The sequence below is a fragment of the Vigna radiata genome, chromosome 1 (genome assembly GCF_000741045.1).
Source record: "Vigna radiata var. radiata cultivar VC1973A chromosome 1, Vradiata_ver6, whole genome shotgun sequence".
Taxonomy (NCBI): domain Eukaryota; kingdom Viridiplantae; phylum Streptophyta; class Magnoliopsida; order Fabales; family Fabaceae; genus Vigna; species Vigna radiata.
In genome coordinates this window covers 1,975,096-1,988,050 of record NC_028351.1, presented here as the reverse complement: position 1 = coordinate 1,988,050, position 12,955 = coordinate 1,975,096, and the positions used below count along the sequence as shown (strand labels likewise).

Below are 12,955 nucleotides of genomic sequence, written 5' to 3'. Positions count from 1 at the left end.
ATATTTTTTAAAAAATACAATTTAAAATATATTAAAAAGTTTGTTAATTACGTATTTTAGAAACATTACAAAAAAATATATATATTTATAAATATTACATTTATCGACGAACTTGATTGAAAAATAAAAAATAAAAACATAATGTAATAAGGAGAGAACAGAAATTATATTCTTTCCACCTAAAAACTCTACTAAATTTCATTCAAATAATTATAAAATAGTTTAAGTTATTTATAAAAATAATCACTACGATATATTTATGTAAATTGTGCTTAAATATTAACAAAGGACTCTAATAATATAGTAATTTAATTATATTAAACTTAAAAGTTAATTTGATTTTTTTTTTCGTTATCTTAGTACTGAATTGTAATTGGTATATATATGTAGGAAAAAAAATGAAATAGTAAAAATTGGTAAGCATAATCGGTTTTCGATAAGTATAAATAAAAATTAAGATTCAAAATCATCTATTTGTTAGTTAACTCTTTTTCTTTCTTTTTTTTAACTATTCAAACTCTTGATCAAAAGTATCTTTGAGAATTTAGCAAAGTTGCTCAAAGTCGAAACTACTATTGAAATAATGTAAACAAATTTATTTTCGTATTGACGTTGTTTGTGGTAAATTCTCTTCAAATTCACAAGGAAAATAGGAGATAATATGACTCATACAGGGAAGTAATTAATAAAGAAAAAACCAGATACACACCAAACAGAAAATCTCTATCTTTCACTCACTCCAATAATGTTGCATGACAAATTTAACATTACAAGGTGCAGTTTTAACTGATTTATTACAACAAATGGCACTACTACAGCTAGATCACATGGATTCATAATACTCTGAAGACAAACGAGGTTTAACAAGAATCTCAAGTGGTGTAGCTTTTTCGTTGGTCATTCCAAGGGCTTCTCTCATATCAATAACTTCATTAGGTTTATTAAATATTTCATAGGAGTGCAAAAAATTAGCTAGAGTTAAATGAATCATGTTAAGGCCAAAGGATATTCCTGGACATATTCTTCTGCCACTTCCAAATGGTAACAACTCAAAATTTTGACCCTTAACATCAACATCTCTGTGAGTAGTAATAAATCTTTCTGGTTTGAACCTCAAGGGATCTAACCAAATATTAGGATCAGTTTGGATCTTCCACAAGTTTGTGATTAATCGAGTTCCCTTTTTTATGTGATAGCCACCTAACATGCAATCTTGTGTGAATTCACGAGGTGCTGAGAGAGGTCCTGGTGGATACAACCTCAATGTCTCTTTCACTACTGCTTGAAGATACACTAACTTGTTCACATCTGACTCACTTATGAATCTCTCTTTCCCAATCTGAATATTGATCTCTTCTTTTACCTTTTCTAATATAAAAGGATTTTTCAACAAGAAACATATCACCCATGTAAGAGTGACTGTGCTTGTATCAGTGGCACCCAAGATCAACGCCTGCAAATCAAGTGCAAGTTCTATAATTAAGAAAGATGTTAGGCAAACAAAATTTTTACTTGTAAATTAGTTTCTATTAATATTAATAATATAAGTAGCTAAAATTTTGGTAATAATATAAATTAGTTTTTAATTGGAGTATTGATTCTCTAATTTGAAATTTTAGTACTTTTAAATTGACATAGTACCACTTGTATCTTAATAGATTTTTGTTTAGTAAAAAAAAATCATTAAAAATTACATGTTAGAAAATAATGAGTTTTCAGTTTAAGTGGGAGGTTTTATAAAAATGAAAACGATACCCATAGATAAACGTAGAGTAATTATCATATAGTTACTGACTTTTAAATCTGGAGAATTTCAAAGAAAATAATATCTAGTTGATACTTCAAAATATTACTATTTTAATTATATTTATTTATACATTTTAATAATATTATTATATTGTTAGAATAGATTTTAAAGAATTTTGTTTTATACGGCGCGTAAAGTATAATTTTTCTCAAAATTAACAGATTAAAAAAGCAATAAGAGGACGAAATTTTAGTATATACAAATCCATGAACAATTGTAATATTGTAATACGCAACAGACATACCAATGTTGTGGCCTTGTTTATAGTAGCAGCATCGAAGCCATCGATGGTGGCACCTTCAAGAACTGAAAGCATCGTATCCATGAAGTCTTGGTCGTCTCTTTCAACACCCTTTTCACCAAATAAAGCCCTCTTTTTGCAGTGCTCCACCAACCACTCATCTAAGATCACATCCAATTCTTTGGCAGTTTCTTTCATGGCTTTCACTCCCAAATTCATCCACCTCAGAACAGGAACAGCATCAGCCACCGTGCACACTCCCAACATCTGCATGAACTCCCTCAAAGCCTTCACGCACTTCTCTGCATCTTTCTCACTAACCACTGCTGTTTTACCTATTGCCAAAACAAATCTCTCTTTAATATATCTTTAAATTCAAACAACAAAAATGGAAACAACACTCTTTTAATCACACTTTATAAGGTTTTCTGAGATGCAAGATCAGAAGAGAGTGTTTCTAATGCTTGTTTTTAGACAGAAAGATTTTACCAAATAATCGCTTCCCAGCCATTGTTTGGAAAACTATATTGAACACCAACTCTGTGAACCACTGCTTCATCTCAACCACAACACACTCATCTCTCCCCTTCTTCTCCGACCAAACATGAAAGAGCTCTTTGACAGAACTTCGAATCTCAGAAACCCTAACGCGGCTCAGAAGCTCCGTTTTGCGGTCGGAGAGGAACGCAGTCACAATCTTCCGTATCTCACGCCAGTAAGGACCATAGGGTGCGAACCCAAAACTTGCTTGGTTGTACGCAACGTGTTGGATGGCCACGAGCTTGGAGCGGGAGGAGACGACGACGTCGTTTGTGGTGTAACATTCCTTCGCCATTTTCCAGTTGCTGAGAACCAAAGCGCGTCTAGAACCGAGCTTGATGGTGAAGAGGGGTCCATATTTGTCAGCCATGGCTGCCAACGTCTTGTGAGGTGTTGGTGAGCCCCCGAGAAGCATGAGATGGCCGAGTATGGGCCATGCACCTGAGGCCATTGGAGGTTCTTGCAGATTACTACCGGCTTTGGAGGGACGAATGAGAAACAGAGAGAAAGCTAACAGTAATGTTAGAGAAAAGAGAGCAAGTGCAGTGGAGTTTAGGTTACTCACAAGGAACAAATCCATTTTGGTTAGTTGAAGTTTTGTGTGTGGAGAGGTTTCTAGGGTTGATAGGTTTAATCTGACACTTGCACTATAGTACTATAAGAATGTCACTTTTGGTATTTGTTCAGCAAAACTCAAGGATAAGACGTCTAGCACAACTGAACAATTCAAAACAGACAAATAGAGAAAGAGAAAGAGTTGTTCTATTCTTATTTTAAGGTCAGATATACGAATATAGTTAAGTCGGCTGAGAATAAAATGCATGAACACGGACAATAAAGAAGGACAAGAAGGAACGAAAAATCCAAAAACACAAGTTTAACTTGGAGAATTTACCTATGGGGATGATGTCTCTAAACGGAGGGTATTTAGTTTTTTATCATGTTTGAGTTTTAGTTTTGTAAATGAAAATTTTGAAAGGAAAATTTTCACTAGAAATAACTGATTAAAATTTTCAGTAAAATTTAATCATCAACCATCAATACTTATGCAAATATCATAAATTTCCATGAAAAGTATTCAGAAGTCTCAATTAAATTTGAAGCTAGTACATCAAAATACTGACCCTATCCTCGTAAAATAGCTAAACCTTCGATAATTCAATTATGTAACAAAGAATAATATAGGATTGTCGTGTGTACAGAAGTAGACATTCTGATTTAAAAACAAAATGGATAATGATGTTTTTAATTTCTTTCTATGATATGTATACGTTTAATTTATTTTATATAATCATATCTTTGTTGATTTCGCACTCTTAAATATGTCAATTGATATTCTGTTACTGTGTATATAAGTTAAAAACAATTAAAAAGTCTCATATCCACACAATCCTACCATCATTGTTTTGTCTTCTTTTGATTTTCTTCAATATCCATATCAAAGGTTTGCACAATCTAGTATACACCAAGCTCAGAGTTTCAAATACGGGCACCCGAAACAAAACATCACACCTCAGTAATCCTATCATCAAGTAACTTTTATGACTTTCCTCAATCTTTTTTCACTTCCACCATGATTCCATCATTAGCATACAATTCTAGTTCTTCATTAATGCATTATTATCGACGATCGATAATATCTTTTCAAATACAATAAGGTACAAGTTAGTTTACTAATTGAACAAAGTGATAAAAACACTGTACCTCCAAAAGACAACCATAAAATTAAGAAGAAAACCAACTTGTGACCACAAATAATTGTATTTATTAAATACTTAATAAAAAATTATTTTATCATTCTCACCTTCATTATTATATTTTTTAATTTTATATATTTTATACTATATGAATTATAAAAAAAATTAGCACATCACAATTAATTAAAACAAACACGCAAAAATTAGCAAATTACAATTATACATCGCCAATTAATTCTATCAATCCTTATATATATATATATATATATAAAGAAAACAACGTCGCACGACTTCCATTAAAAAAAATCACCATAGTCGTACCCAACTTCCAATTTAGCCACACAAAATAGGAAATCGTTAGGAACTATTAAAAAAAAAAAAGTTGTGTTCAAATACCACAGCATCTTCAATGTTAGGGTACACAACTTCATTAAATGAAATGGTTACAATACTCCACACACTTACGTAATTTTTTCAAACATCTGTCCCCCATCCCATAAAAAAACCGTTATATTTGGTATACCTAGTCATAGATTCCAACTACAATATTCAACTAATTACTTAATTAAAAGTTTTAAAATTTTGCCAGGAAACTTTATTTGGTCCAGGAATCAATATTAAAAAAACGAAAATTAATATTTATTATTAAGTAGAGTCTGTTACCGTTAATTAAATAATCTGATACTAACATAAATATCCATTTATTACACACACTTAAAAATAATTAACTTATGCTAAACTTACTTTCTAAATATCTAAACAATTTAAAATTGATTTTAATTTTTTAAATTATATTAGAGTTGGCTAAATTTATTCAATTAACACACAATTTCATCTATAACATATATGTAAAAGTTAATTTGATATTTTGATAAACTTACTAAATTTTTTAATAAGATTGGAATTCAACTTACTTATTCAGAAGGTAATTTGTTCTTGTTATGGATGTATTCAGCGCGTAAATTTTGTTATATTTGGTATAGCTAGTTATAGATTCTAAATAAACTAGTTATAGATTCCAAAGTACAAGTTTGACCTAATTATTTAGTTAAAAGTTTTGAAAATTTGACAGGAAAATTTATTTGGTCCAGAGGCATATTGAAAAAGGAAAATTAATTACTGCATTAAGCTTTTCCAAGCCAATCAAAATTTATATTTTTTATCAAACACCAGACATGCCATCAATCTAATTTACATAATAAAAAATTGATATTTTGTATGAATTTTATTCTTTAATTTATGTTAAATGTAAGAATCAATTTCATATTTAAATTTTCAACAGTTATATTATGATTTAACCAATTACTTATTATTTATTACCTTATCCTCAATTAAAAATAAAATCAATTTAAAATATATAAATAAATAATTTTTTTATTTTTAAATCAATTATTAAGATTGAATTAGATTTAAAGGTAAATTTTATTATAAGACACAATTTTGATGAGAAGTGTAGTTGGTGACTTATTTAATTGTTGCTTAATAGTAGTACATGCAACTGGTTTTAGCATCTATGAGATTAATTACTGACACACCTTGGCCAAACACATGCTACACTCGACGATTATTCCACTTATTCTCAAGTTCTAGTTCTAAAACCCATATAGATTGTTCAAACCATCCTTATCATCTTGTGTTAGATCCCGTCGTACCCCTGTATATGTGGGTGCCATAACCGCGTTAGGATCGTTACTGTGTGCAAGCCCCATATTGTGACCAATTTCATGCAGAGAAACAGTTTCAAGATCAATGGTTGGTGGTGTCCCTGTAGTGCTCCAGTTTTCATCTGCATCCAAGTGATTTCTTCCATCTTCTGGAGCAAAAGCGTGTGCCAGAACCCCACCTGGCCCATCAAATGGATAAAAATCAAAGTGGAAGCCACGGTGGAAGCCAACGACTATGTCAGCTTGACCAGTGGTTTCAGTGAACGTGAAACTGTTGTTCTCTCCCCAGGCGTTAAAGGCATTACTCAATGCTTGTTTAAAGGCATTCGTGCCGACGGAAACAAATAGAGGCATTCGAGTCGTTCGATAGGTTAAGTTAAACTTGCTCCACTTTGGATTTCCTGGGAAGAAAGTGAAGTTTTGGGGTGGCGACGACGACAAACCATTAGGGTTAGGGTTAGGAGTGGCTGTGATATCAGGCAATCCACAACGTGGGAGGCTCATGGTTTCGATGGTTTGATCATCCACCACACCACTGGTCTGCAAGCCATGGAAAGCTTGGTACTGTTTCAGAGCAGATTCATCGTTTGCATCAAAGTTGTTGTCGGAAGAAGATTTGTCGTTTACTTGGTAGCCTAAATTTTTGAGGTAGCTTCTGAGTGTGCCTACGCCCTCCGCGTTTTGTCCCCTATGAATGCCCCTCAGGTTTTGGAGAGTTCTGATAAACGACGGAATAGCAGACTCGACAGAGGGAAAAGGATTCAACGCACAGAGTACGAGGAACAAGATTATAGGTTTTAGAGCAAGAGACATGGTTGGATAAAACAAGGAATTAGGGTTTCTGTTTTTGTAAAGGTTTGATGTGTATTTTGGTGCATGGATGCATGGAAATTTATAAAAGGAAGGGGAGTTCGGATATTCTAATTGGTGCCGTCAGATGCATGTTAGAGAAGATTTTTTTATGTAAAATTCAATGTACCTTAGTACACTGTAAATTCAAAAGTCTTTTAATCTTTTATTACCTTGGGTAACACCTAAAACTTATTGGCTACATCTAGAGGGTTTATTTAAGACATTTTTATATAGAGAGAGGGTTGATTTAAAAATGTAAATTTATAAACTTCAGAATTTTATAAACATCTGTTTACAAGTTTTACGAATTAAAACATGCTAGTTGTTTAACTTGAAATTGGTAATTTTGATTGAATTAACATCACTACAAAAAATTTGTGTATATAAATTAATTTATCACCTTTATCAATCAAGTTGAGCAAAAATTACTATATATATCAAGAACAAAATTTAAGTATCGTTTCAACTTAGACGGTAAAATTGAGTGAATTTTAACAAAGTTCTAACAAATTCATTTTTAATATTATATATATATATATATATATATATATTTGGTATTAGTTATTTTTGTTTAAATATTTTTAACAATTAAGTAATTTAGTCTAATCTTTATCATGAGATTTCTGCTGTATATCTTTTGTATTACTTCATTTTATTTTATTTTAATAAATTTTTATACGACCAAATATATGAATTTTGAAATGTCAACATACTTAACATATCAATATTGATAATAATATTTGATAAGATCTTAGAAGTCAATTTATATTTAATCTTAACATTTCCTTCTATTTTAAATAAAATTTTCAAATTATTTACATAAGTGCACTTAATTATTTTAGGAAATCATTAATATCCTTTTGACAAAATTTTTCTTTTTTCTTTTTCTCTTCATTAATATATATTTAATGATTATTTGAATATGAGAAAGAGGAAAATGAAGACCTTTCTTAGTGATCACTTCACACACAAAAAAAAATGTATATATATTTTTAAAAAAGTTCCTGTTTATTATAACTATAGCAAAAACACACGTATTTTTATTTACATTTTTATTACATTAAAATATATAATTTTATAATTTTATTATTATTATAATCATAAAAAGTATATCATTGGTTTGACTTGTAATTTGTTTTATTTAAAATATATTAATTATATAAATAGTTCATAAGTCTTTATTTCGTTAATTAATATCTATTAAATACATTAAAATTATTACTACCATATTTATATGTTAAAATTTTCTCACTAATTATTATAACTTAAGTTATAATATTATTATATATTTTATCTTTTAAATAATATAATATAAAATTAAATATTTTAAATTAATTTTTAATTAAAAAAAAAAAAAAACAAACCGATGTATTACTTTGACTCATTACTCGTTTAACATGTGAAATTGATGGATCAAAAGAAAAAAAAATCAAAATCAAAATAGTCTAACAAATTAAAAACATTAATTAATTACCCCCATGAAATTGGCCACTTCACATGTCTGGTCCACTCTACCACCATGTATATACCTAATATAATACAATGAAATTAATTTTAATATATTTATCGAATGTTGTTGGTAGCTGCATATTTCGTATAAGATTATCAAATATATAATATAAAAATACAAAATAAATATTTAAATTTTATTACCACATATAAAAGCAAGTCCCGCCATCCTCAAGTTACTCTCGTTTTCGGGGACCTAAATGAAATTATCAGAATAAAAATCAAGTCCTTCAAAAGGACATAATATAATTATCAAACTCTCAATTTAATACAACAAACACAATATTAATAATATATAAAATATTTCAAAAAAAAGTAAGTAAGAAATATAAAAAATAATATTATTATATAGCAAAGAATAAAAAAATTGATTTTTTTTTCGTGCATTTTAGGGACCAAATTAAAATGTGTATTATTATATCTCTCCACTACACTGAGGTTTTAGCTACTATTGTTAAATTTTCTTACGCTAATTATAACCAAAACGAGGATGCGTAATGGGCAAAATTTGAATAAGTTTTAATGTATAGGGTAGAGAAACTTAAAGAGTGTAAGTGGCACACATAATTAAGATAATTGGTTTTGAAAATCGTATAGTTTAAAATTGGCGATGGGATTGTTCATTAAGATTCATGTTCCGATGATAAAAACTTGGGTGCTTTAAATTAAATTAGAGTACAAAAAGTAAATAATCTGATTTAAAATTAATAATACTTCAAGTCAGAAAATTTCTCTCCTTTTAGCTTTGGGTATCTCTCTTTTTATAAATAAAGTAATTATTAATAATGTATATTTAAAATAAGAAGACAATATTTTAATTACAAAATACAAAGATATATAATAATAAAAAATAAACTCAGTTATCTTTTGTTAAAATATTTATTTGATTTAAGATATGTTAATTAAATAAAAATATTTATAAGACTTAAGTCCAATTATTGAGTTCATATAATTTGATCGGTCTTTAATAGTTTTATTTATCTTGGAATATTGGGTTAAATACTAGACGATCTAGATTGTACATAGACCTCAGTTTTGAGTAAGAGTGTGTGAAACGTAAAGACTTAAAAAGCTCGTAAGTCGATTTTGAATACTTTCTTACCAAACTTTTTCACTTGTTTTGTTTTAATTAGTTATCTTGTTTTATCTATTTTAAATTTGGTGTCCTTGCACATAATTGCTTTAGTTTCCAATTTAGAGTTTCACTTTCTCAAACGTCATCTTTTGATACGTCTCTCTTTTAGTGTTCGTCTCTAGTTATGTAATAATTTATGACTTGATTTATTTTTCTGTAAAATAAATTTGTTGGTTTTATTTTAGTTGTCCAATGAATGACCACCAATCGTGCTAAACTTGATTTAAATTGACTTTTTAGGTCGGCCACTAATGTAAAAAAAGAGTTTTACACGTTGTTAGAAAAGTAGTATATCTCAAGATAAGAGGAGGGTGAATTGGATTTCAAAAGCTTTTTAAATCTTTAAAGAATCTTGAATCTTGAAATCACTAATCAAAAGTGTTTGAATCAATCAAGTAAAGAAATATAAAGAAAGACTAAAAACACACAAAGATTTATACGGGTTCAACTCTCACAAGCCTAAATCCAATCATTCCTCAACAACCTTAGTTAGGGGGTAATCCATTAATCAAGATTTGAGTCCAAGAATACAATGATACACTCAATGTTATCATCACCACACTCAAATCTTAACACAATCGATACAAGAGAGGATACACTCACTCTCACACCTGGCCTACTCAGCACAAGTATCAAATCATACACAAAGTATAAGAACCTGATGAGATTACACTTAAGTAGTGCAGAAATATCAGAACAAGTAAGCTTCAATGAGTCTTCATAGGTTTCTTGGTTCCTTCTTCACCAATGTAGCTTCAAAACCTCCAAGAACTCTTCTTGAGAATGCATGTACTCAAAACTTAGAGAGAATGTTAATATATGTCAATTAAAACATTAAAGAGTCAGGTCTTCAATTTGATTTATATGGAAAATCAAATTTTGTCTCAGTTTAATCGATTAGATTAATAACAAAATCGATTATTCTTTTCTTTTCTATCTTAATTTATTAGATCACTTATATAATCGATTAATTTGATAGTTATTCCTTATACTGTTTCTATCAACTAACCTAACATATTAGGTTATTGGCATAATGGATTAGACTAATGTTTCTGTTTTAATCGATTATGTCACTTATGTAATAAATTAAAGTATCATTATGCCTTGTTTCCCTTCATTTCACATAGTCTAACAGATTAGATTATCTGCATAATAGATTATGCCTAACTTTTTGTTTTAATCGATTATGATACTTATGTAATCAATTATAACAGACAATTTTGTCCTGTTTTTGCTTCCTATGTGTTCTGGTTTCTTTTAATGGATTAGATTACTTATGTAATTGATTAATACTTCGAGAATTATATATTCATGAATTGTTTAGGCCTATTTCACTCATTTACGCATGATTTATACATCTAGCACAAACATGTTTAATGCTTTAAACATTTATTCGCCAATTATGTTCTACAAAAATGAATAAAATATTTTATATTCATTATTAACCACTCATCATCAAAAACTAATATGCTTGGAGTCTAATGCTCCCCCTATCAATACACGTCATCGATTGATGATGTTTAACAAGTCATTGTAGTAAAAAAAACTCATGGTGACAAATTTGTAATTTTAGCAAACTTTTTAGCAACGGTTGCTAAAATAATCGTTTTTAAAAGTGGAAATGATGACAGTTATAGAAAGAACCATCGTTAAAAATGCAGTACTTTCAATAATACTCTGAAGACAAACGTGGTATAACAAGAATTTCCAGTGGAATGGTTTTTTCGTTGGTCATTCCAAGGGTTTCTCTCATATCAATATCTTCATTAGGTTTATTAAATATTTCAAAAGAGTGCAAAAAATTAGCTAAAGTTAAATGAATCATGTTAAGACCAAAGAATATTCCTAGACATATTCTTTTGCCACCTCCAAACGGTAACAACTCAAAATTTTGACCCTTAACATCAACATATCTCTAAATAGTAATAAACCTTTTTGGTTTGAACTTCAATGGATCCAATCAAATATTAGGATCAATTTGGATCTTTCATAAGTTTGTGATTAATCGAGTTCCTTTTTTATATAATAGCCACCTAACATGTAATCTTTTGTGAATTCACGAAGTGTTGAGAGAGGTCCTGGTAGATACAACCTCAATGTCTCTTTCACTACTGCTTGAAGGTACACTAAGTTTTACACATCTAACTCACTTACCAATCTCTCTTCCCTAATTTCAACGTTGATCTCTTCTTTAACCTTTTTTAATATAAGAGGATTTTTCAATGAAAAACATATTACCCATGTAAGAGTGATTGTACTTGTATAAGTGACACCCAAGATCATTTCTTGCAAATTAAGTGCAAGTTCTATAATTAAAAAAAATGTTAGGAAAACAAAATTTTTACTTGTAAATTAGTTTCTATTAATATTAAAATATAAGTAGCTAAAATTTTGGAAATGATATTAGAGATTAATTAACACTATAATTTATAAAATTATAAATTTTATTAATAATAGAGATTATTTTAAGATATTAATAATTTTTTTTATAAAATAGTGTTTAAACTAGTCAATATAATAATTAATTATTTGTTTCTAAATTATTTGCTATTTAATTTCTTATAATGAATTAATTTTTTAAAGAAATTAATTTAAGCCATTTTTTTGTTGGTATTCCAATTTAATTTTTAATTGTTTGTTAGGATATTTTTCTGAAAAAAAAAAATTCTAATTAGAGTATTGATTCTCTAATTTGTCAATTTAATACTTTTAAGTTGACATTTGTAAGACTTGGTTTATAAATTGAGTACCACTTATACCATGTTATATTAATAGATTTTTGTTTAGTAAAAAAGAAAATCATTCAGGAAAGTTACATGTTAGAAAATCACGAGTTTTCAGTTTAGTAAAAAAAATGAAAATTACATGTTAGAAAATCATGAGTTTTCAGTTTTCAGTGTATTTCTATTCAATAAAATTGTTTCCCCGTGAGGATTCATAAATCTGTTGTGAATATTTATTTTGAACTTTTAGAAATGATCCTGAGTCTTTTAAAAATCTAGAACAAATTTTAATTCAGACCTTCTATCAAGCACTTTGTTCAAAGGAATCAATCCTTCCTTGAAAAAAGGAATGATAAGAAAGAAAATTTGTTAACTTCTTCTATGTACATATATGTGTCTATGTAAGTATATGTACATAGACACATATACGTACATAGACACACATACGCACATAGAAACACATACGTACATAGACACATATACGTACATATACATATATACGTACATATACATATATACATACATATACATATAAACATACATATATATATATATATATAATTATTGAAAACACTAAAAAAAATGGCTGATAGTGATCAAAATACAAATAGTGATATGAGCGACCCTTATGATAGTAATGAAAATATAAACAATCATAGATGTGTCTATGTACATATATGTGTCTATGTAAGTATACGTACATAGACACATATATGTACATAGACACACATACGTACATAGACACACATACGTACATAGAAACATATACGTACATAGACACATATAT

General features: G+C 28.7%; 2 protein-coding genes across 2 annotated transcripts; both read right to left on the bottom strand.

Annotated features, from left to right (window-relative positions):
- Positions 1-823: 823 nt before the first annotated feature.
- LOC106769118 (cytochrome P450 82A3-like) lies at positions 824-3,168 on the bottom strand. Its single transcript, XM_014654605.1, has 3 exons — positions 2,538-3,168; positions 2,052-2,383; positions 824-1,453 (listed from the first exon to the last, which is right to left on the bottom strand). Exons 1-3 carry the CDS (start codon positions 3,166-3,168, stop codon positions 824-826), a joined length of 1,593 nt encoding a protein of 530 aa, XP_014510091.1.
- Positions 3,169-5,754: 2,586 nt separating this feature from the next.
- Positions 5,755-6,793, bottom strand: LOC106768143 (metalloendoproteinase 1-like). Its single transcript, XM_014653122.1, has one exon. The coding sequence runs from the start codon at positions 6,760-6,762 to the stop codon at positions 5,878-5,880; it is 885 nt and encodes a 294-aa protein (XP_014508608.1). The 5' UTR covers positions 6,763-6,793; the 3' UTR covers positions 5,755-5,877.
- Positions 6,794-12,955: the final 6,162 nt, after the last annotated feature.